Source organism: Triturus cristatus, chromosome 5_2 (assembly GCF_964204655.1).
Source record: "Triturus cristatus chromosome 5_2, aTriCri1.1, whole genome shotgun sequence".
Classification (NCBI taxonomy): Eukaryota; Metazoa; Chordata; class Amphibia; order Caudata; family Salamandridae; genus Triturus; species Triturus cristatus.
In genome coordinates, this window is record NC_140588.1 from 875,137,721 (window position 1) to 875,163,598 (window position 25,878).

The following is a 25,878-nucleotide window of genomic DNA, read 5'->3' on the forward strand; positions in this document are numbered from 1 at the left end:
TGGGGAAATTATTCAGGATGTATATGTTGAAGCTAGAAGGAGAATTGAAATACGGTTTGCTAAGGAAGAAAACTTAGTTATGTCTAGATACAAGTTTTATATCCAACATCAGAAGGTTGAAGAGAATATTGATGAATTTGTTTCCAGACTTCGTGAATTGTCCACCAAATGTAAATTTGGAGCTGTGACAGATGAGCTCATTAGGGATCAACTTATTGTGCAATGCTCTAATAAGAAGATTCAGGAAAGGTTATGGGCTGCTAAAAATCCGAGTCTCAATGATGCTATGGGCATAGCTAAGGTCTTAGAGCAGTCCAGTTTGTGTATGAAAGAATTAGAGCAGACTGAACAAAAAATAGAGGTCTCTGAGGTGGGTGCTTTAAATACATTTCCTCAAATCAGTACTTCTCGTGGTAAACCATTTGTTCAAAGAGGTAGGTCTTTACCCCCTCCTGCTTCTAATAAGTGTTGCAATCGTAGTGGTAGCCTTAGTCATGGTTCGGATTCGGAATTTTGTTTTGCACAGAATAAGGAATGTTTGAGGTGTGGGCGTTTCGGTCATTTTGCAAAAATGTGTAGGTTGGCACGAAGAGGTAATGCGGCTTGTGTCACAGAAGTTGAGTCTCGAATTGCTGAAATTCCTGACAGGGTTAAAGCGTTATTTAAAGTGAATGGTATAGAGGTGTCCCTCGTGGTGGACACTGGTTCCAAATACACGATTATTCCCACGAATTTATTCACACGTTTATGGGGAGGTACCATTCTGGAATCGAAAGATATCTTACCCTCTGGATATCAAGGGGAGAAGACTGACATTTTGGGGTTCATGCTATCGCATATTGAGTTTGAGGGAGGTCAATTGCAGGGAAAGTCTATGTTTCAGAAAATGAACCAGCCATTCTCGGTTGGGTTCACCAATTTGACTTACACATCAAAATTGACCCAAGGGCTCCCATGAAGGTTATGGTGCTTGATGATGATCCCCTAGATAATATTTTGAAAGTTTTAAGCATGTCTTAAATGATAAACTTGGTATTCTGAAAGGTTATGTACATAAACTCTTGTTAAAAGAAAATGCAAACCCTGTACAGCACAAACTGAGAAGGGTTCTGTGGTGGTAAGGGATGGTGTTAAAGCACTATTGGAGGAAATGCTTAAAGAGGGGATTATCAAACCTGTTAAGGCTTCTGATTGGGTTTCACCCATCGTCATCACACGCAAGGCCGATGGCTGCCTGAGATTTTGCGTGGATTTGAGGTCCCTCAATCAGAACATTGTGGCTGACACCTTCCCACTACCAAATATTAATGAACTTGTCATGTTATTAAAGGGTGGTAAATATTTTTCTAAATTAGACCTCAAGAGTGCATACCACCAAATGGTCTCTTGTCTGTGGCCAGTGTTTTCTAATGCGTGATGTCTCAAATTTTTGAGGGTATACCTAACGTCTTCAATTATCAATCAGACTTTACAGAGAATTGCTGATGGTGGAATAACCCTGCGCAAGGATAAGTGTTCATTTTTCTCTGAGAGTATTGAATATTTGGGTCACACATTATCTGTTGAGGGTGTCAAACTCAAATTAAGTCTTCTTGGAGCCATCGAACAAACCCGAAGACCAATTGAAAAATACCAACTAAGATCCTTTATGGGTCTCATCGGATATTACACAAAGTTTGTTAAATCTTTTTCAAGTAAGACTGCGTGCCTCAAAGCTCTTTTGATAAAAGGTCACGGTTTTGTATGGGGAACTGAACAACAAAAGTGTTTTGATGACATTAAGAGAGAGATTTGCAATGCTGGCATCTTATCCCCTTCTGATGTCAATTTTCGATCTACTTTAACAGTGGATGCCAGTGCTACAGGCTTAGGTGCTGTTTTCTCTCAAAAACATTGTGGTACAGAGAGAACAGTAGCCTTTGCATCTAGGACACTGTCCAAGTCTGAAAGGAACTACTTAGTTATTGAGAGGGAGGCATTGGCTGCTGCTTGGGGTGTGGAGTATTTACATAATTTTGTGTGGGGTACTGAATTCTCATTAGGGTCTGATCATAAACCCCTCCTCACCATACTTTCTCCTGGTGGAGCTGGCAAAGGTTCAGCATGCCTGGCCAGGTTAGCAGCCAGACTGCAAGAATATCGTTATGTTCTTGAATATATTCCTGGGTGGCAGAACAAACAAGCTGACTGTTTATCTACGTTGTCCGTAGATAGTGCGCAGATAGGAAACAAACAGGATGATCCTGTTGCCTCTGTAGAGGATGTTGTGCGCGATGGTGCAGGTGCGTTTTCCCAGGAAGAATGGAATGTGGAAATGTCTAGAGACGATACCCTTTGTGAACTGATGCGTCTGGTTTCTTATGGAAAAAGAAGAGAGCTGTGTTTCTGCACCTGTGCGACCTTTTTTGAAAGTGTTGGATGAATTGTCCACATGTGGGAAAAATATACTCATGAGGGGTGACAAGTTTGTTTCTCCATTTGGTCTAAGAAGGAAAATTATTCAGAGGACACATGAGGGTCACCTTCACCAGGGTTTGACTTAACGCTGTGTCAAGGCCCAATTTTGGTGGCCTGGCATGGACAGTCAAATTACCAAGTTTGTAATCAAGTGCAAGGTTTGCAAGGAGAGCGAGAAGAGACTTAAAGTAGGCAACCAAATTGTTATTGGCCACATCTCCAATCCTGGCAAACCTTGGCATAGTGTGTGCATTGATTTTATCGTCCCGTTGTCTGATTTGGATGAAGATTGTAAGTGCGCTCTTGTTTTGGAAGATGTGTTTCTAAGTGGCATTCAGTGGTGTTTTTGAGGGAGATCACTACTATCTCCACCATTGTAAGCCTCAACAAAAATTTTCAGGAAGAAGGCACTCCTTCTCTTCTTTTCACAGATAATGGTACACAACTGGTGTCCCAAGATATGGAGATTTTTCTAAGAAAACATGGCATCACTCACCATCGCACCTCTCTATACAATCCCCAGGGAAATAGTATGGTGGAGAGGGCCAGCAGAACGGTGAAGGGTGCCATACAAATGACAATATCTTTAGGCTTGGATGTCAAGAAGGCTGAGCAAGATCTAGTGTGGGCCCATCGCACAACTGAAGCTACTTCCAAATCTCCGTTTGAGATTATGAGAGACAGGCTCACCGGGAGCAAGATGGTTTCTTCATGGTTAAAGGAGTTGGTACACAGATCTGGTTCTCCCAATTCGGAGGATCTAAAATGTGCACGCTCCAAGGCTTATGTGGTAGAAGGTGATTGGGCTCAAATTAAATCTGGGTGCCAGACTAGAGGTCTTGCCAAATTTAAGGGGCCTTGCAAAGTGCTACGTGCATTGAATTTTTATGTTATTCTTGAAAATGGTGAACGCTGGAATCGACGTAGAGTTGCATTATATCAAAGAGGTGGTTGTGGTTCTAGTGTGGAAAAGGGAGAGAGTTGTGATGGCTACCTGTACATGGATGATGTTGAGTTTGGCCATCGGGGGGAAAGTCAACAAGTTCCTGTAACACCTGAAGAACCTGTTTTTCCTTGTAGTAGTGAAAAGAGAACCACTGATGCCAATGTTGGTCATGGTACAACCTCGAGGGTGGGTAGAGTTTGCAGACCACCAAAATATTTAAGGGATTATTCTTCATAGTATTTTATGCCCTGTTTTCACCACCGAAGTATTTAAGGGATTATGCTCCACAGCCTTTTGTGCCCTGTTTTTTTATTTCTTTTTAGTTTCTCATCTTTCCTTGTCTTAGGTGTTCTTTGCTCTTTTCAGTTTTGTTATTCATCGACAGGGTATGTGTTGTGATGAGCTCGAGCTCGTGATCACGGGAGCTCGAGGACACTGCGTGTCCTCGAGGTCTCGTGTACACGTATTCATGGAATGCAGGGTTTTAAGAGGGAGTGGGGAGACGGTTTGGGTTAACGGGCGGAGTGCTGTTGCCTGCCAAGTGTTGGTTCATTATTCTTCTGTGTTACTTTCAATAAAGTAATTTACTTATCACTCACGACGACTTGAGTGCGACATTTGTTCACCACAGTCCGCTTTACTAAAGGCTTTGCAATCATGAAAAAGTTTGGTATGCACTAATGGTGCCCAAAATAGATCACTTCTCTTTCACAGTACTGCATTTTTGTTGGGCAAACCTTATGTCCATTATCAGCTAGATGATTAGACTGAGCAATTATAGCAAGTTTACAGTCCTCTTTAATTTTAGATGCAACAAACAAATCGTTTATATATTGCACTAAGACTTACAAGGCTACCTCACATTTTATAGATCTTTCTTCAGGATTTGACAAAAAAAAAGGACTTTCAGTATACCTTTGTTGAATCCTACACCACAAAAGAACTTTATTCTGGAATTGAAACATGAAGAGAAATTGACTTTCTTCATGCAAAGGGATTTGGAAGAAGGGTGGCCATAATTCATTTACTATACCACTCTGCATCACAAGGGATGTGGAACAAAATCACTGCCAGATTCGATACCAGAAGACAATATGAGATGGCAAGTCTGTTTATTTTTCACAGGTCATAAACAATTCTCAATTTTCCACTAGGTTTCTTTATCCCCATCAGAGGAGAATTACAGGGATTACCAAGTACCTTCCCCGGAGGAGTCCCTGTTCAATAATTTTTTCCTTCACCGGCTACATTTCTTCCTCAGCTTCTTTTGAAAGTCTATACTGTTTAGTTTTAGTTCTAGGGAATACTGCATCTGGCAATTTTTATCAATGCAATCTCTTTTCCTGAGACATCCCATACCTCATCCTTGACAGCATGTCTTAAATCCTGAGGCAGGTCTTCTTTTGTTAAGGCCGAAAATACCTGAACTCAAGTCTCTTGTGATTTCAGTTTAAATCCAGTGTGCAATAAATCACACAATTCATCTTGCAAAGCAAGCCTCTGCTCAACAGATTCACAGGATTTGAATCACACAAAATGAATGGGTGTTTATTTTCCATTTAAACAATTTTAACTGGGACATCTGCTGTAACCTGATTAACTATTTGTTTATTACTCATTCCTACAACTTGGACCTCCCTTACAGAGAGGGGTAGGTTTGGAACTCCCATAGAAGGAACTGTAGAATGGGTAGCCCCCTAATCAATAATGATTGAAATTGGATGGCCATTGACTTCTCCGTCAACATTTGGGCTACTTTGGTCTACCTCTAGGACTGCTCCAAGTAAGAAATCCTCCTACCCTGGGCAATATTTTTGTGACTGGCTCCCTGCTAAATCATCATTCAGAATCAGTGGATTCTGTTAGTACCCTGTACTATATAGAATTGTATTTCCCATATTTTGCTGCATCACCGGTTCTAGAAGCATTCAACATTTGAAATTATTTCTGATTCTGTACATGTCGCTCAGAAGTTGGGACAGTTGGGACCATCATATTTGTTTGCATTTGGGGGAACAGCTTCACCCTGAATTCTATTTGGATTCTGGTGACACCTGTGTTTTCAATTCCCATTTTCTTACAGAAGTGACAAGCAGTGTGTCTTTTCAGCATTTCATTATTCATCGTTCTTCTTCCACCAACTTGCATCAGCAATGCTCCTTTTCCCACTGCGTTACAACAAACAAATGATGGACGGAATGCTGACAATGCAGACATTCTCCCCCAGTCAAGAGATCTGGGTAAAATCCATCGTTCTTTTGCCCACTACACCAACCCAGTTTAGACATGGCCATATGCAAATCAGTCTTGACCCTGTGCCTCATGGGAACAGTCCAGCCCGAACTGCCAAGCCATGTCTTCCCTGGACCGGAATCAAGCATCCTAGGACCGGTTTCTGGCTATCAGCCGTCATCAGCCAGGATAGCTTGACTCCAGTGGCGTAGTGAGCACGGGTCCCACGTCTGGGAATACCCATCCCACTTAGGGCGAAAAGCGTTACAACAAACAAATGATGGACGGAATGCTGACAATGCAGACATTCTCCCCCAGTCAAGAGATCTGGGTTAAATCCATCGTTCTTTTGCCCACTACACCACCCCAGTTTAGACATGGCCATATGCAAATCAGTCTTGACCCTGTGCCTCATGGGAACAGTCCAGCCCGAACTGCCAAGCCATGTCTTCCCTGGACCGGAATCAAGCATCCTAGGACCGGTTTCTGGCTATCAGCCGTCATCAGCCAGGATAGCTTGACTCCAGTGGCGTAGTGAGCACGGGTCCCACGTCTGGGAATACCCATCCCACTTAGGGCGAAAAGCGTTACAACAAACAAATGATGGACGGAATGCTGACAATGCAGACATTCTCCCCCAGTCAAGAGATCTGGGTTAAATCCATCGTTCTTTTGCCCACTACACCACCCCAGTTTAGACATGGCCATATGCAAATCAGTCTTGACCCTGTGCCTCATGGGAACAGTCCAGCCCGAACTGCTAAGCCATGTCTTCCCTTGACCGGAATCAAGCATCCTAGGACCGGTTTCTGGCTATCAGCCGTCATCAGCCAGGATAGCTTGACTCCAGTGGCGTAGTGAGCACGGGTCCCACGTCTGGGAATACCCATCCCACTTAGGGCGAAAAGCGTTACAACAAACAAATGATGGACGGAATGCTGACAATGCAGACATTCTCCCCCAGTCAAGAGATCTGGGTTAAATCCATCGTTCTTTTGCCCACTACACCACCCCAGTTTAGACATGGCCATATGCAAATCAGTCTTGACCCTGTGCCTCATGGGAACAGTCCAGCCCGAACTGCCAAGCCATGTCTTCCCTGGACCGGAATCAAGCATCCTAGGACCGGTTTCTGGCTATCAGCCGTCATCAGCCAGGATAGCTTGACTCCAGTGGCATAGTGAGCACGGGTCCCACGTCTGGGAATACCCATCCCACTTAGGGCGAAAAGCGTTACAACAAACAAATGATGGACGGAATGCTGACAATGCAGACATTCTCCCCCAGTCAAGAGATCTGGGTTAAATCCATCGTTCTTTTGCCCACTACACCACCCAAGTTTAGACATGGCCATATGCAAATCAGTCTTGACCCTGTGCCTCATGGGAACAGTCCAGCCCGAACTGCCAAGCCATGTCTTCCCTGGACCGGAATCAAGCATCCTAGGACCGGTTTCTGGCTATCAGCAGTCATCAGCCAGGATAGCTTGACTCCAGTGGCGTAGTGAGCACGGGTCCCACGTCTGGGAATACCCATCCCACTTAGGGCGAAAAGCGTTACAACAAACGAATGATGGACGGAATGCTGACAATGCAGACATTCTCCCCCAGTCAAGAGATCTGGGTTAAATCCATCGTTCTTTTGCCCACTACACCACCCCAGTTTAGACATGGCCATATGCAAATCAGTCTTGACCCTGTGCCTCATGGGAACAGTCCAGCCCGAACTGCCAAGCCATGTCTTCCCTGGACCGGAATCAAGCATCCTAGGACCGGTTTCTGGCTATCAGCCGTCATCAGCCAGGATAGCTTGACTCCAGTGGCGTAGTGAGCACGGGTCCCACGTCTGGGAATACCCATCCCACTTAGGGCGAAAAGCGTTACAACAAACAAATGATGGACGGAATGCTGACAATGCAGACATTCTCCCCCAGTCAAGAGATCTGGGTTAAATCCATCGTTCTTTTGCCCACTACACCACCCCAGTTTAGACATGGCCATATGCAAATCAGTCTTGACCCTGTGCCTCATGGGAACAGTCCAGCCCGAACTGCCAAGCCATGTCTTCCCTGGACCGGAATCAAGCATCCTAGGACCGGTTTCTGGCTATCAGCCGTCATCAGCCAGGATAGCTTGACTCCAGTGGCGTAGTGAGCACGGGTCCCACGTCTGGGAATACCCATCCCACTTAGGGCGAAAAGCGTTACAACAAACAAATGATGGACGGAATGCTGACAATGCAGACATTCTCCCCCAGTCAAGAGATCTGGGTTAAATCCATTGTTCTTTTGCCCACTACACCACCCCAGTTTAGACATGGCCATATGCAAATCAGTCTTGACCCTGTGCCTCATGGGAACAGTCCAGCCCGAACTGCCAAGCCATGTCTTCCCTGGACCGGAATCAAGCATCCTAGGACCGGTTTCTGGCTATCAGCCGTCATCAGCCAGGATAGCTTGACTCCAGTGGCGTAGTGAGCACGGGTCCCACGTCTGGGAATACCCATCCCACTTAGGGCGAAAAGCGTTACAACAAACAAATGATGGACGGAATGCTGACAATGCAGACATTCTCCCCCAGTCAAGAGATCTGGGTTAAATCCATCGTTCTTTTGCCCACTACACCACCCCAGTTTAGACATGGCCATATGCAAATCAGTCTTGACCCTGTGCCTCATGGGAACAGTCCAGCCCGAACTGCCAAGCCATGTCTTCCCTGGACCGGAATCAAGCCTCCTAGGACCGGTTTCTGGCTATCAGCCGTCATCAGCCAGGATAGCTTGACTCCAGTGGCGTAGTGAGCACGGGTCCCACGTCTGGGAATACCCATCCCACTTAGGGCGAAAAGATCTCTTGACTGGGGGAGAATGTCTGCATTGTAAGCATTCCGTCCATCATTTGTTTGTTGTAACCCTTTTCCCACTGCTGCACCTTGCATTTGTTTCATCCCATTCATTTTAGACTGAACCAAACTCATATTTAAACTCATTTGGTTCCTGGATCCTCTCTCATATTGCTTTGTCTGAGCAATCATCAACTTTCTGCTTTGCATCAAAGTAATCACTACTATACTTCGCCAGCTACAGACTATTTGACTGCAAGCTCAATTCACTGTGCTGTGTATGATTACTAAGCTCTGGCCGCAAACCCATGACAAAAGCAGAAACAAAACCACTGACACCATCTTTCTCTGGATCATTGACTCTGATGTGTTTCTTGAAAGTCTACATGAGCCTTTCTTTAAAGGCATGCACTGACTCTTTTAGTTCTTGTGAGGTTCTCACATTTTTACCCAATTTATATCCTTTTCCATCACTTGTTTCTTCAAATACTCAGTTACCTGTTTGTATTTATTAGCTACTTTCACAGAATGATCATTACTAGGAGAACCTCCTAGCTGGTTCTTCAGTTGGCCATACAACCACTGCCTTACAATCTGCCCATAAATCATTAGGAACTACAATCTTGAATAATGAATTTGAATCAGTCCACAGCACTAGTGATATGTTTGTCAATCTTTGCATTTCTTTGTACCACTACCTCTCGTAATTTCGGAAAATTTGTAGTAAAAGAGTAAAGATCAGCCCTTGGCCATGGCACATGCACAAGATTCTCTCCATGCACTACCTTCAAAGCAAACTTTAAAACAGTTACTGTCCCAGCTTCCCAATCGCTTGCTGTATCCCTCACTCTACCTTCCATTTTCTTTGCTTTATTTTTAGTTGTTGTCTCTTTCTTCCATCTGTCTCTATATTTCTTCAGGTAACTCCCTTGTTTTTTCAATTACATCTATAATATGAGCTCTCAGAGTGAACAAACTCATTTCTTTAATTTCATCATGTGTCAAATCCATTTTATTATTTTGTCTTACAATTTTTATTTTACTAATGTCCACGTCACATTCATCAGCTAACTCTTCTGCTTTCTCATTTGCTTTATTTGTATATTTAGCTGTTTCTTTAATCAAATATCTTATTTCATCTGCATTATATGTCATTAGAGCCTGTTTAAATCAATGTTTCCATGTAAAATATCTCCAAAGTTTAATTTTTAAAATGGCAATATTAATAGTTTCTGGAGACTCTTCGACCACAACTAATCTATCAGATGAATCGATTTGTGCCTGTGCAATAGGTTGGGTATCTCTACTGGCACTAGGCTTTGCTTTAATTTCTTTCTTAGTGGAAGCATGTGGTACCACAGTCATAGAAGCTTGCACTGTAGTGCCATCTCCACCCATGTCAGGTATTGAACCAGAACTAGAACCATTAGTTCCCACTGCTCTTGCTGTAGATGGATTAGGTCAGGAATTCAGGAGATTGTTAGGGGAAGTATCCGCCTCATCAGAATCATTGTTCTGCTTCTCTCCCTCTTTTCTCTTCTTCTGATCATTGGGTTCTTTGGCTATGGCAGAATAGCGCTTACCCCCTCTTTTATATACTACCTCCGGCATTTTTCTTGTCGACTAAATGGACCCTTCCCTTTCTTTGACACGTGCTCTCTCTCCTTTTATGTTGACATCCAGTCCCATTTATTTAATGCCTCAAACTGCGTAGGTCTGGGCTTCGACTTCATGCCATTCATGGTTTGTTGAAAGAAATCCAGCTTTCTAAAGCAAACTGTAAGAGGCAGTGTATTCATGCCATTGAGAAATCCAGGTACAGAGGCAGGCATCCCCTCGGAAGGTATTTTCTGATCCACAGTAGCAGGTACAGCAGAAATCTTAGGCTTTTTCAAAACATTCTCCATTGGTTTTGCTTAAAACAATATCAAAATCATAACAAATGAACTAGCGAACAACAACCAATCCCAGTCAAAGGTCAACCCTTCACAGTACGACTCTGTCAGTATCCAACCAATGATAGGGCAGCTTTGTGTTGACATTTTACTAATCACAGTGCGGCTCCCTGACTGACTAATAATAATAATAATGTTAATAATAATATCATCACTTTTAAAGCGGCTGGTTTCACCAACTGGTGTGTCCCAGCTCTGAGATCACTCTTCCAAACAAAAAAGAAAGGGAAAAGGTAACCGGGCCTGGAAAAACACAGGAGAAGGAGCGACAGAGAACTCAAAGCTGGGGCAGCCAGGTTATTAATCTTTTCTGGAAAAGGTTCTCTGATGACTCAACTCGGAGAGACAGGAGCAGTGCATTCCAGTTTTAAGCTGCCAAGTAGCTGAATGAGCGCACGCCCATTCTTGCTCTTTGGACTTTGGGAATTCGAACCAAGTAAGTTCCTGTTGATCTGAGATTACTTCCTGCGTTATAAAGGACAATTAGGTCCCGAAGGTAAAGTGGCCTTTTGCCCTGTAGGCTACGGTGGCATATGCACAGAGCCTTAAAAATAATCCTTTTGTTTATAGTCCACCAATGTAAGGAATCAAGAGCTTTCCTGGAGGAAGCTTTCCTGGGTAGGTTCAGAAGTAAGCAGGCTACTGCATTCTGGATACATTGTAGCCTATGAAGACATATTTTCATTGCTCCTAAATATAGGACATTTCTGTAGTCCAATTGAGATGTTACAAGGGCGTGGACCAGGATTTTCCAGGCTGGAGCAGGGAGAATGTCAAGAGTTTTCTTTAACATTTTAAGAGTTCCAAAACACTTCCCTACAACCTTCCTGGTGTGTATCTCAAAGGAGAGGGTAGGGTCCAGCCATACACCTAATTTTTTAACCTCTTTTTTTGGGTTAGGAGTAACCCTGGGCGTTACACTACGCTTCGCCCACGTAGTGTACGTAGCGCTGCCTGCTTCGCAGTTTTCGAAGTAGGCGAAGCAGGCAAGCGCTACGCACACGCCAGGGCGAAGCGTAGCTGCCTGCCGGCCGCCACCCGCCTCCCGCCCGCCCTCCTTTTAAATCATATCTTGCATGTTAAATAATTAAAAGTAAAGAGACTTACCTGAAGCGCGGCGTCTCCGGGGCTCCCTCTTCCTCGTTTTCAACTTCTTGTGACAAATGCACATGCATGGACGCCCGCGCATGCGCATTTCTTTCTCCACTCAGGGGCCCTCTTGGCTTGACAGGAGCCTCATCAGGAAAGGCGTCATATATTTTTGATACCTTTGTGCAAAAAAGTCGGAAATTTGGTTACACGACTCTATCGAACTGGTGGCCAGCGCCATAGTTCTCTCCAGAGAGGATAAGTCTTTGAGAATAACAAATAATTATCTAGGAGAATTATCCATTTGCTCTATCCTGTCATTGTAATAGGCAGCGCGTGTCTTCTTAATGAGGGAATGGTAGCACTTCAAGTTTAGCTTATAGGCAGCCTTATTATTTTCCAAAAAGTCTGTCCTCCATTTACGCTCTGAGCGTTTACAAGATGTCTTTACTATCCAAGGGCTTCATTAAACCATCGAGCAGATTTGGTGTGTCTGCAGGGGGCACTAGAAGTCCATGGAGCAACCACATCCAGTGATTCAGTAATCCACTTATCCACTACTCTGCCCGCCACATTAATATGCTTTCTTAAAGAATGTTGGCTTAGTTGTAGAGCCTGAGTAAAGCTCTTAGAGTTCAATCTGGACCATCTCCTGTGTGTGGTGAGGTGTTCTAGCTGTAGGGGGAGGCTCGAATAAGAGAATGGAGGATGCCACAAGGTGGTGGTCAGACCAAGGAACTGCAGTAGGGGGCTAAACTTCCAAATCTGGACAGTTGGAAAAAATAGGGTCCAATATGTGACATAGTTGGTGTATCGAATGCGAGGATTTAAGCACTAGCTGGAGGGTAGCAAGTTCTTGCCGTAGAAATTGAGCTTTACCACATGTGTGGTTGTCAAAATGTAGATTTAGGTCCCCCAAGATAGTCAGATTGCTATGGCATAGCACTGGTTGAACCACTAGTTCTACCAACCTTGAGATAAAACCAGTGGCCACACCAGGCGGTGATAAATCAAAAAACCATATTGAGAACTCTAGAAATTTCATTACAAAGCCTTATATTTATAACAGTGAGAAAACACTACATCAGCTGATAAACGAGCAGGAAACCTGATACAGAAGTGAATAACAGAATCAGCATTCAACTTATCCAAAATGTAGTTTTCACCTATATGAGGTACACCTAATTTACGTTAACAAACACACTTCCAAACCTCATATTAAACCTGTTTCAACTATAATCATATTACTTTATCATTTGCTTTATTGGATCCAACATAGAAACTATTAATACTCACTATTGTTTATTACACAAAAATACAGATTTTAAAACGCTTCCAAACAGGCTAGATATGCTCCGATATCAATATTGACCAAATCTTCACTGGGAAACGGCTGCACCTTTAGGCACTGCCAAGACTGTGTCTTGAATATGATGTACCTTTTTATCAGTCTCCTGGATGCCCATGATTGAGCTGCAGTGTCTCTTTATGATTTTGATCTGAACACTTTCCGGGATTAGTCTTAATGCATCCAAGTATTTTAGGGGGATGTGCATGCCTCAATCGCTGTAGGAAGATGGTTTGCAATTCTACTGCGCTTGGACCCAATGTTGATGGATCTGATGGTCGAGCCCGCTCAGGCAAATGAAAAAAATCTGTGTTTTTGCCCGTGATCAAAATAAAAAATGCCAGCATCCATTCTCTTTATTATATATATGGAGGGGGGGAGGGAGTAGAGCCTCACTCCTCAAGCTCAATTTGGGCCTGGGAACCCCATCCCATGGGGCTGGGTATATTAACTAAGTGGAGCCTTGTTAGAGCCCAGGACCGCTGTCCCCAGGGCTGAAATCATAAAAAGAGCTGTGCGGTCCCTCCCTGAGCCTCAAAAGGCCCCAGGGACCCGATCCCCCAGAGCCAAAATATAGTTCAAAGGGCAGTGCGGCCTCCATCCCTAAGTCTTAAAGAGGCCCCAGGGACCTCATCCCCTGGGCTCATCACATTAATTAAAAGGGAGGGCACATGGCCCCATTTCCTGAGCATTTATAGGTCCCGTGGACTCCATCTCCCAGTGCTTGCTCACTTACTGTGTCCTAGGGAACCCACCCCAGGACGCAATAAGTTCTCTGCCCACAGCAGCGTGGGCAGTGAAACATATGTTTGCTACCGTCTGTCAGGAGCATTTTTAAATCTCCCACCAGACAGAAGCAAACATGGAAGTCTGCCCTCAACTGGCAGGAGATTTAAACAGGTTTCTGCCAGCTGGCAACCAAACTTATGTTCTGTTTACATGCCTGCACTCCTGTGAAACAGAGAAGGGTACCCACCTTTAAAATAATGCAGGCCCCCTAGGACTGGGGTCTTCGGGCCCAAATAGGCTTGGGGAGGGAGTCCCCTTCTCTATTTTATTATAACTGGCCAGGGGATAGGGTTCCCAGGCCCGAGAAGGCTTGCGGAGGGAGTGCCATGCGGCTCTCATGCCTTTTTTGATTGTATTTCACCCCAAGGTATGGGAGTTTGGGCACAGGGCCTGGCGGCAACCCAGGCCCTGCGGACTACCCCACTCTGCGCACAATGAAAGGCTGTGTGCAGCGTGGGGTTGGTTGCTTGCGGGGGGTTGACTGCCTGCAGGCGGGTTTGCCACAGAGCCTGGCTACAGGTCAGGCCTTATTGCCAACCCACTGCTCTACACGGCCAAAGGCTGTGCACAGTGTGGGGTTGGCTGCCAGCAGGGGTGTTGGCTGCAGTGGCAAACCCTCTCTGCTGCGCATGGCAAAGGCTGTGTGCAGAAGGAAGTTGGCTTTTTGTATGGTAATAAAATACTACTGTACATTAAAAAAACGCCTAGAAATCCACTTTAAAAAAAACAAAGTTTAAAGTAATGTTATAGTTAAATGTGATAAAAAGCTTTGTTTTTGTTTAAAAAAAACACTAGACATTTACTGAACAAAACAACGGTTACAGTAACGTTATGGTATTTGTGATCAAAAGATCTGTTTTTGTTTAAAAAAACTTTCGCTGAAAAACACAGGTTAAAACGATGCTAAAGTTTGGTGAATATGTCAGTGACAGTGTTAATATTTTGAACATAGAAATTCACCAGTTATAATTAGCAGAGCTAACTATAACTCGTGCCCCCATCAAACACTGCCTATGACCTCACATATTAAATCACTTATGACATGTTCTATTACAAAATTTATGACATCACTGAGGGCTCCTGAAATGACATCACTGATGACGTCACTAAGATATTCACCTAAATATAACATTTTATAGAATCCCCTTTCTTAAATTGACTCCTAACCACCCTTTATCATAGACCACAACTAAACTTTAAAAATACACCTCCCATCCTTAACTCTAAAATTACCATTACCACCCATTACCACTACCCACTCCCAAAATCCTAAATTTACCCTTACCACCCTTTACCACTACCTACTCCTAAACTGTAAAATTACCTTTTGTTAGAATCCGGGGTCTCTGGTTGGCGCAGGTATGCACTTGCGACAAGCAGGGACCCTTTCCTCTAAGTCAGGGCGTAGGATTACCTCTTTGAAAATAACCCCTGCTCACCCTCTAGGTAACGTGGTGCAAGCAGTCAGGCTAGATTCCAGAGGGCATTAGGTTAAGCGTTCAAGATATCTCACACAATAATCACCACCCCACCACACAAAGACACAAAGCTGTATTTATCAAAAATAAAGTTCTTTATATAAAAGATTTCTTTTAGGCAGGTTGTCAAAATACAGTTCTCTTGCTTCAATAATGTTCCAGTTACTTGTATTGCTTTCAGGCAGTCCACAGATCTTAAAAATGGCAAAGTTCTACTTCAAAAATGCTCCTTTGGGGTATTGTGCACCTCGTAGCGCCTCCGGTACGTGTCGTACCGCTATCTGGACGCGTCGTGACGTTCCTCACGTTTCTCGCGTGAGTACGCGTATGCCGGACGTGAACCGTACGGACCGTACCCTCGTTGGTACGCGTCGTACACGTTCGGGACGTCTCTTGCCAAGTCTCACGCTTCCCGTGTGAGCGCTGGCAATGGATTTCACACTGTACGGACCGTACAGAGGCAGGGACGCGCCGCACAAGGACGGCAGAGCAGGTACGGCTCGTACAAAGGCAAGTACGGGTCGTACCACAGCGTACAAGTCACAAATACCTTAGTTCTTGGATGGGAAGGTTCGCTGCGGCCTCAGGAGTCCACATGGAGGTGTCCCACGTCGCGTTGTCGTCCCGTGCAGTCAGAGGGCGGCGGTGCTTCGTGGAACACTCGAGGACAGTCCCCGGCTCACAACGAGATTGGCAGAAGGAGGGGCGGCTCGGGGGTGACTCCTAGCGCGTCGCAGCGCTGTCGGCTTCGTCCAGGTGGCGAACAGGTGCTTGGGGTCTTCACAGTGATCTCAGCGGCGCAGGGTCGCAGAGGCTCGGCGCTTGGACGTCCAGGGTCTCTTCCTTGCGGTGCAAGCTACGGCTCGGGGGGCAGGTGCTTGCGGTGCTTGGGCTAGGCAGGCAGGCCTTTGCGGTTCTCACGGTAGCCCCGGTGGCAGACGTCGCAGTGCTCGGAGAGAGAGAGAGAGGAGCACACAGGTTCTCTGGGGGTCAGCGTTACAGGGTCACCTCCAGCAGCTTCTCTTCTTCTTAGGGACAGGTAGCGCCCACTGTTCCTGGGGCGCAGTTCAGGGGGCAAGTTCACAAGCAAGCCCTTGGAGATTGGTTAAAAGCACCAGTTGAATCAAAGTCTTTTCCTTTAGTCTTTTCCTTTCCTTCCAGCAGACAGGCACCCACTGCAGGCCAGTCTCTCCAGCAGAGGGACAGTATTCCTCCTTCAGCTTCTCCAGGTCCTTCTCCTTCAGGCAGAGCTTCGTCTTGGTGTAAACAGGATCTGATTTCTTAGGAGCAGGGCTCCTTCTTTTATAGCACAATTCTTTTGTTCTTTGTCGCCAGGGGGCCTGGGCCTGGCTCAGTCCAGTTTTGGAGCACTTTGTTGTGGTGACTCTGCTCTTTCCTTTCAGCAGCAGGGCAGAGACATCAGCCGCTCCACAGGGGGCGGAGCTGGCATTGTGGTGGCAGAGCACAGGTCTATTCAGAGTCAAAAGGTGTACTCCTCCCACCCATCCTGGTGTAATCTCTCTACCCACCACCTGGCAGCCAGCCTGTCTCCTGGAATTCCCCAGCCCTACTCTTCCCTGTTACTAGGCAGAACACACACACACAGCAGAGGCGGACTGAAATGGCCAGGTCAGTAAATACTAACTTTCTAAAAGTAGTATTTACAAACACAGGATATTAAAATAAACGTTACTAAAATAAGTATTTTATTATTCTGAGTTCAGGCATACTAAATATGACTTTCCACCATGCTCTATGAGTCCACTGGGATTACAGCGTGTAGTAATTCCAGCAGCCCATTCTGGCCTATGGAGAGCAGGTAGCCTTCAATAGTGAAAAACGAAAATGGCTGTAATTCACTATTAGGACATGTCACACATATCAGGGCATGTCCTACCTTATGCCTACAATGCACCCTGCCCTTGGGCCTACCAGAGGGGTGGCTAATATGTAGTTAAGGGAAGGTTTAGGGACTGGCAAGTGGGTGCACTTGCGCAATCAGCGCGACAGTACCAGACTGCACGCAGGTTCTGCAGTGGCAGACCCTAGACACATTTTACTAGGCCGCTTCTGTGGGTGGCACAACCAGTGCTGCAAGCCCACCAGCAGCATTTGTATTTACAAGCCCTGGCACTCCTGGTGTACTTTACTAGGGGCTGATAGTAAACCAAATAAGCCAAACATGGACACCAATCAATGTATACACTTTTCAAAAGGGAGCACTTGCACTGTGGCACTGATTAGAAGTGGCACAGTGCCCTGAGCAGCTAACACCAACAAAGCACAATGAGGCACATCAGCAAAAAGTGGAAGGGAAACTCACGCCAAGGTGCCAGGTCTAACACGTGTCCCCTCCAGCTGAAATGTGGGGGGAACTACCCTACCCCAGGGAGTTCCTCTTCACTAAGGTGGAAAAACCCGGACAGACCGTCAGCATTGGCGTGATCTGTGCCAGGGTGATGCTCCACCGTAAAGTCCATACCCTGTAGGGAGATGGACCACCTCAACAGTTTTGGGTTCTCACCCCTCATTTGCATCAACCATCTGAGGGGCCTGTGGTCGGTCTGAACCCGGAAGTGAGTCCCAAACAAGTAGGGCCTCAGCTTCTTCAGCGCCCAGACCACAGCAAATGCTTCTCGCTCTATCGCACTCCACCTTTGTTCCTGTGGAAGTAACCTCCTACTTATGAAGGCTACAGGTTGGTCCCAGCCCTCCTCAGTCATCTGTGAGAGAACAGCCCCTACACCATGCTCTGATGCGTCTGTCTGCACTAGGAATTCTTTGGAGAAGTCAGGAGCCAAGAGCACGGGCGCCGTGCACATGGCAGTTTTCAGGGTGTCAAAGGCCTTCTGACAGGTGTCAGTCCATATCACTTTTCTGGGCTGCTTCTTCGAAGTCAGCTCTGTCAAGGGGGCAACGATGCTGCCATACCCCTTGACAAACCTCCTGTAGTACCCTGTGAGTCCTAAAAAGGCCCTCACCTCCGTCTGGGTCTTTAGGGGCTCCCAAGCCAGGATGGTTTCGATCTTGGGTTGTAGGGGCGCCACCTGGCCGGTCCCTACTTGGTGTCCCAAATACACCACGGAACCCTGCCCGATCTGACACTTGCTTGCCTTGATCGTGAGGCCTGCCTTGCGCAGTGCCATCAACACTTACCAGAGGTGTTGCAGGTGTTCTTTCCATGTGCCACTGAACACTGCGATATCATCCAGGTATGCTGCGCTGAACTCGGTCAGCCCAGCCAACACCTGGTTGACCAACCTCTGGAAGGTGGCAGGGGCATTTTTCATCCCAAATGGCATAACCCAGAATTGGAAATGCCCATCTGGTGTGGAGAATGCGGACCTCTCTTTGGCCCCATCAGTCAAGGCGATCTGCCAGTACCCAGACGTTAAATCAAACGTGCTGAGGTACAGTGCAGCCCCTAACCGATCGATGAGCTCATCAGCTCTGGGGATGGGGTGCGCGTCAGTCTTCGTGACTGAATTGAGTCCTCTGTAGTCCACACAGAACCGGAGTTCGGGTGTGGCACCCGGCGCTGCAGCCTTTGGGACCAAGACCACTGGGCTGGCCCAAGGACTGCTGGAGGACTCAACCACCCCAAGAGCAAGCATCTTTGAGACCTCCTCTTTGATGCAGGCTCTGACCCTGTCAGTTACCCTGTAAGCCTTGTGCTTCACAGGTAAGCTGTCTCCTGTATCCACATCATGGACGCACCAATCTGTGATACCAGGAACCAGGGAGAACAGGTCAGGAAACTGCCCCAGCAGCTGGCGGCAGTCATTCTGTTGCTCAGGGGTCAGGGTGGGTGAGAGGTTAACTCCATCCACTGACCCGTCTTGCTCTGAGGCGACCAAGAGGTCAGGAAGAGGCTCAGACTCCTCCTCCGTCCCGTCATCGGTGGCCAAGAGCATGCCCACTTCGGGCCTCTCCAAGTGGGGCTTCAGTCGATTGACATGGAGGACCCTCAAGGGGTTCCTCGGAGACTGCAAGTCCACCAAGTAGGTGACAGAACTCTTGCGCTCGACAATCTCAAAGGGTCCTGTCCACTTGTCCTGGAGTGCACAAGGCTCCACAGGGGCCAGGACCCATACCTTTTGACCAGGTTGAAGCTCAACCTGAGTGGCGTTCTGGTCGTACCACCGCTTCATTTCCTCCTGGCTGGCTTCCAGGTTTGCCTCAGCAAGTTGCCTGAAACGCCAAGTCTGGTTCCGAAAGGCCAGCATGTAACTATTTACATTCTGGGGAGGTTTCCTGGGAGATTGCTCCCAGCCTTCCTTGACCAGACTAAGAGGTCCTCGTACTGGGTGGCCATACAGGAGCTCAAAGGGACTGAACCCCAGAGACTTCTGTGGCACCTCACGGTACGCAAAGAGAAGGCATGGTAAGAGGACATCCCACTTACGCCTCATGGGTTCCTCAAGACCCATAATCATGCCTTTTAGGGTTCGGTTGAAGCGCTCAACCAACCCGTTTCCTTGGGGATGGTAAGGGGTGGTGAACTTGTACGTCACACCACACTCTTGCCAAAGGGATTTCATATATTTCGATATGAAATTGGTCCCCCTGTCAGACACTACCTCTAGAGGGAATCCTACTCGTGAGAAAATTCCCATCAGTGCCCGTCCCACCACGGAGGCCGTCACTGTCCTCAGAGGGATGGCTTCAGGGTACCGGGTAGCATGGTCCACCAAGACCAGGTTAAACCTGTTGCCCATGGCTGTCTTGGGGTCCAGTGGCCCCACAATGTCAATCCCCACTCGTTGGAATGGGGTACTGACCACAGGGAAAGGTTGGAGTGGAGCTTTCAGCTTCCTTCCACTCTTGCCGCTTGCCTGGCAAGTCTGGCATGTCCTGCAGTGAGTGTCAGAACTCCTGCGCATTTGAGGCCAATAAAAGTGGGTGACAAGCCTTTCGAAGGTCTTGTCCTGCCCCAAATGCCCTGCTAACGGAACGTCGTGAGCCAGCCCCAGTAGGAAGGCTCTGAACTTCTGGGGTACCACCAGCGCACGGGCTGACCCAGGTTCAGCAACCTTAGGCTCTGAGTACAGGAGGTCGTTCTCCCAGTAGATCAAGTGAGTACCGGACTGATCACCATTGGCTTGGGCTGCAGCCTGCTGCTGCATACCCACTAGAGAGGGGCACTCTTTCTGCTCCCTGCAGAATTCCGCCCTGGTGAGGCCTCCTTCTTGCTGCCAATGGGTCAGCTCAGACAGGTCTCCCAGTTCGGCTGTCTGTTCCCCGGTAGGCTCCAGGGCATCCCCCTCAAGGTCTGCTTCCTCTTGGGCCGTGGGAACTTTAGGAGCCGGTTTCCTGTGCCTCCCGCGCCCTCTCCCTAAAGCCGGTTCCTGGGCCTCTCCCTCAGGCTTCAGGGTCCCGTCAACACCCCTACTAGCTGCCATCGACCGGGTGGTCACGCACGCCCAATCAGGTAAGCCCACCATCCGCAGGTGAGCTGTCTTCTCCACCTTTTCCCAAGGGGACCTCTCCAAATCATTACCTAGGAGACAGTCTACAGGCATGGCAGTTCTCACAGCGACTTGCAGAGTACCAGAGACCCCCCCCCACTCAAATGGAACTTGAGCCATTGGACAATGACTCTCCGTGTTGTCAGCATTGACAACCCGACAATAGGCATGGGGTACGACCTGCTCTTGAGATACCAGGTGCTGCCGCACTGCAGTCACGCTGGCTCCTGTGTCTCTTAGAGCCTCTACCTTCTTCCCATTGACGGTCACCACTTGCCCATATTTCTTAGTGTTAGAGGGCAAGTCGGCGTTTGGGACCATCTCACTGTCTCCTAGTGAGACTAAGGTCAGTTGGACGGGGTCCCACCCACCTGGGACTTCTACCTCCTCCCCAAAGGCTACTGTAGCCACTTGCTTCGGTAGAGCACCAGTGGGTGCTGGTTTCACATACTGGCGACACTTGGGATCACTGGCAAAGTGACCTAGTTCACCACATTTATAACACTGAGGGGGCCCCTTGGGAACAGGTTTACCTGTCGGGCCCCTATCGGCTTTGGGGGTGGGGGAGGCTGAGAACCCTTCTGCTGGTTCCCTTGGGGATTACTTTGGGGGCCTTTTTGGAACCCTTTCTGTTTTCCCTTGTCCCCCCCACTCTTCTGCTGGGGACCCTGCCCACCCTTGGCGGAGTCTCCCACTTGACCCTTGTGGACCCTGGTGCTGACCCAGCGGTCCGCCTCTTCAGCAAGCTTCCTAGAGTTAGTCAGCTTGCTATCTATCAGGTGTTGGCGTAGCTCAGGAAAACAATTAAGCGACAAGTGCTCCCATGCAATTAAATCAAAGAGACCTTGGTAATCATTCACTTTGCTACCCTTCACCCAGCCATCCAGTGCTCTGCAGAAAAAGGTTACATACTCCACATACCTACTCCCCACAATCTTGGTACACCCCCTGAACCTCTGTCTATATAATTCAGGAGTTAGCCATATCTGGTCATTAAAGCTTCTTTCATGTGGGGGTAAGAGTTGTAGAAATCAGAGGGCAAATCTAAGTGTGTCCCGCCCCTCATTGAGGAACCGCCCCCACAACCCCGCTCCCCAATCTCTCTCAGGGACCCGGTGGGAGCACATGGCTATCTCATAGTCCCGGAACTATTGCCCTATGTCATCATTCTTGGAATACTCTTTAACTACATCTTTTGGCATGTACACCCTTGACTCTACCTGTACCGGCGTTGCGCTGCCACCAGAGGGAGGGTTTTCCAAACTTTTCTCCTTTATCGCCAACTCCCTCATTCTTGCGTCGTGCTCCATCAGAATTTTTCTTTCTTCCAGAGCCATTCTTTTTTCTTCTAGAGCCAGCTTTTTGCTTTCCAGCTCCAATTGACCATTTAATTTCAGTTTTGCCAAAGTGACCTCTTGCTCTCTTGCGGCCTGTCTGTCTGCAAGCTCCTCTGGTGACAGGCCTCTGCTAGAACTATGGATGCTCTCCGCTGGTTCCACTAGGTCAACCCCCTCAGGTACAACATCCTCAGGTACAACATCCTCAGCTGCATCCTTTGCGTGGAACCTTGAACTTCTTGCAGAAATGCTGGAGTTGGTCTCTCGTGTATTTATCCAGTTTTGACTCATCCCATACTAGTTCCTCTCTCTCAGAGGTTCCAGATGCTGTATTCTCTGTGCTGTTTGAGCCCGGCATGGCTTCAAACACAAGGGATCTCTTTTCTTGGCAAAAATAAAAAGTTCTGTGGCTCAAGCTACTGGACTGTCCTCACTGTGCAATGGTTAGCAATCACTGCGCAGACACCCAGAACGCAAATCCGTAAATCCTCACCGCTGCCACCAATGTTAGAATCTGGGGTCTCTGGTTGGCGCAGGTATGCACTTGCGACAATCAGGGACCCTTTCTTCTAAGTCAGGGCGTAGGATTACCTCTTTAAAAATAACCCCTGCTCACCCTCTAGCTAACGTGGCGCGAGCAGTCAGGCTAGATTCCAGAGGGCATTAGGTTAAGCGTTCAAGATATCTCACACAATAATCACCACCCCACCACACAAAGACACAAGGCTGTATTTATCAAAAATAAAGTTCTTTATATAAAAGATTTCTTTTAGGCAGGTTGTCAAAATACAGTTCTCTTGCTTCAATAATGTTCCAGTTACTTGTATTGCTTTCAGGCAGTCCACATATCTTAAAAATGGCAAAGTTCTACTTCAAAAATGCTCCTTTGGGGTATTGTGCGCCTCGTAGCCCCTCCGGTACGCATCGTACCGCTATCTGGACGCATCGTGCCGTTCCTCACGCTTCTCGCGTGAGTACGCGTATGCCGGACGTGAACCGTACGGACCGTACCCTCGTTGGTACGCGTCATACACGTTCGGGACGTCTCTTGCCAAGTCTCACGCTTCCCGCGTGAGCGCCGGCAATGGATTTCACACTGTACGGACCGTACAGAGGCAGGGACGTGCCGCACAAGGACGGCAGAGCAGGTACGGCTCGTACAAAGGCAAGTACGGGTTTTACCACAGCGTACAAGTCACAAATACCTTAGTTCTTGGATGGGAAGATTCGCTGCGGCCTCAGGAGTCCACAAGGAGGTGTCCCACGTTGCGTTGTCGTCCCGTGCAGTCAGAGGGCGGCGGTGCTTCGTGGAACACTCGAGGACAGTCCCCGGCTCACAACGAGATTGGCAGAAGAAGGGGCGGCTCGGCGGTGATTCCTAGCGCGTCGCAGCGCTGTCGGCTTCGTCCAGGTGGCGAACAGGTGCTTGGGGTCTTCACAGTGATCTCAGCGGCGCAGGGTCGCAGAGGCTCGGCGCTTGGACGTTCAGGGTCTCTTCCTTGCGGTGCGAGCTACGGCTCGGGGGGGCAGGTGCTTGTGGTGCTTGGGCCAGGCAGGCAGGCCTTTGCGGTGCTCACGGTAGCCCCGGTGGCAGACGTTGCGGTGCTCGGAGAGAGAGAGGAGCACACAGGTTCTCTGGGGGTCAGCGTTACAGGGTCACCTCCAGCAGCTTCTCTTCTTCTTAGGGACAAGTAGCGCCCACTGTTCCTGGGGCGCAGTTCAGGGGGCAAGTTCACAAGCAAGCCCTTGGAGATTGTTTAAAAGCACCAGTTGAATCAAAGTCTTTTCCTTTAGTCTTTTCCTCTCCTTCCAGCAGACAGGCACCCACTGCAGGCCAGTCTCTCCAGCAGAGGGACAGTATTCCTCCTTCAGCTTCTCCAGGTCCTTCTCCTTTAGGCAGAGCTTCGTCTTGGTGTAAATAGGATCGGATTTCTTAGGAGCAGGGCTCCTTCTTTTATAGCACAATTCTTTTGTTCTTTGTCGCCAGGGGGCCTGGGCCTGGCTCAGTCCAGTTTTGGAGCACTTTGTTGTGGTGACTCTGCTCTTTCCTTTCAGCAGCAGGGCAGAGACATCAGCCGCTCCACAGGGGGCGGAGCCAGTATTGTGGTGGCAGAGCACAGGTCTATTCAGAGTCAAAAGGTGTACTCCTCTCACCCATCCTGGTGTAATTTCTCTACCCACCACCTGGCAGCCAGCCTGTCTCCTGGAATTCCCCAGCCCTGCTCTTCACTGTTACTAGGCAGAACACACACACACAGCAGAGGCGGACTCAAATGGCCAGGTCAGTAATACTAAATATGACTTTCTACCATGCTCTATGAGTCCACTGGGATTACAGCGTGTAGTAATTCCAGCAGCCCATTCTGGCCTATGGAGAGCAGGTAGCCTTCAATAGTGAAAAACGAAAATGGCTGTAATTCACTATTAGGACATGCCACACATATCAGGGCATGTCCTACCTTATGCCTACAATGCACCCTGCCCTTGGGCCTACCAGAGGGGTGGCTAATATGTAGTTAAGGGAAGGTTTAGGGACTGGCAAGTGGGTGCACTTGCGCAATCAGCGCGTTAGTACCAGACTGCACGCAGGTTCTGCAGTGGCAGACCCTAGACGCATTTTACTAGGCCGCTTCTGTGGGTGGCACAACCAGTGCTGCAAGCCCACCAGCAGCATTTGTATTTACAAGCCCTGGCACTCCTGGCGCACTTTACTAGGGGCTGATAGTAAACCAAATAAGCCAAACATGGACACCAATCAATGTATACACTTTTCAAAAGGGAGCACTTGCACTGTGGCACTGATTAGCAGTGGCACAGTGCCCTGAGCAGCTAACACCAACAAAGCACAATGAGGCACATCAGCAAAAAGTGGAAGGGAAACTCACGCCAAGGTGCCAGGTCTAACACCTTTCCATCCCTAAACCTACCTTCACCACTCTTTGCCACTACCCATCCCATAACCCTAAATGTACCCTTACCACCACCCACTCCACAAACCTTAATTTACCCATACCACTACCTACCCCTAAAGCCTAAACCCTAAAATGCCCTTTCCACCCATAAACCCTAAAATTACCCTTACCACCCTGTACCATTACCCACCTCTAAATCCCAAAAATGCCTTTACATCCCTAAACCTATAATTACCCTTACCACCCATTACCACTACCCACCCCTAAACCTTAAATATACCCTTACCACCCTTTACCACTACCCACCGCAACCCCTAAAATTACTCTTTCCACCCTTTGCCACCACCCATTCCTAAATGATACAATTACCCTTAACACCCTTTATCATTACCTCACTTTACTATTCTCTGCACCCTATCTGAAGCCTGTTTCCCGTTTCTGACCATTTTTTATTTTGTTTAACTTTTTTTGACAAATTTTTCATAAATAATGGTTTTCATTAGTATGACAAAACCAATTTGGAGAAAACTAATATTGAAGAAATACTTGTATCTTCATGCTTTTAAAAATGTTTTCTAAAGGGTATTTTTGCCCCCCTTAACCCTCCTTTTGTAGGGTGTACCTCCTTTACCAACTTCTCCATTCCCCCTTAAATGCCCACATATCAATTCAAGATGTATGTGAAAATCAAGGATCCTAAAACAAAGCCATCTCTACTATCCCAGTGCCAAGAAATATTTTGTGTCTTATTATTGGGGATGTCATAAATACAATACAAAAGGCTTTGTAATGTTTGGGATTTATTTTTTAACTGACCGTTAATTGTGGGTGACTATTTTAATTAAGTACAGGTGTAAAAATCCGCTCCGTTTATGGAGTTTGCTGATTTCGGCAACTCCGCGTTCCCCTGAGAACACAGAGTTACCGTTAAACTTCACACTCAACAATGGAGTGGAGTTTTCTTTTGGTCCGTGCGCTCAAAATGAAATTTTGTGCACGTGGTAGCGGCTTGCTGGGCGCTAGCGAT

The 25,878-nt window shown here is 47.4% G+C and overlaps 1 protein-coding gene across 2 annotated transcripts in view; it reads right to left on the bottom strand.

Moving 5' to 3' along the window:
* LOC146829351 (uncharacterized) overlaps positions 1–25,878 on the bottom strand; it is a 134,442-nt gene that overhangs the window by 88,003 nt on the left and 20,561 nt on the right. For both annotated transcript variants that reach the window (XR_014961966.1, XM_085606682.1), the window contains one exon: positions 11,538–11,698. Coding sequence is in view for 1 of the 2 variants with exons in the window: in XM_085606682.1 (XP_085462808.1) it covers positions 11,538–11,698 (161 nt within the window). In the remaining variant the exon portion in view is untranslated. The remainder of the gene's footprint in view (positions 1–11,537; positions 11,699–25,878) is intronic.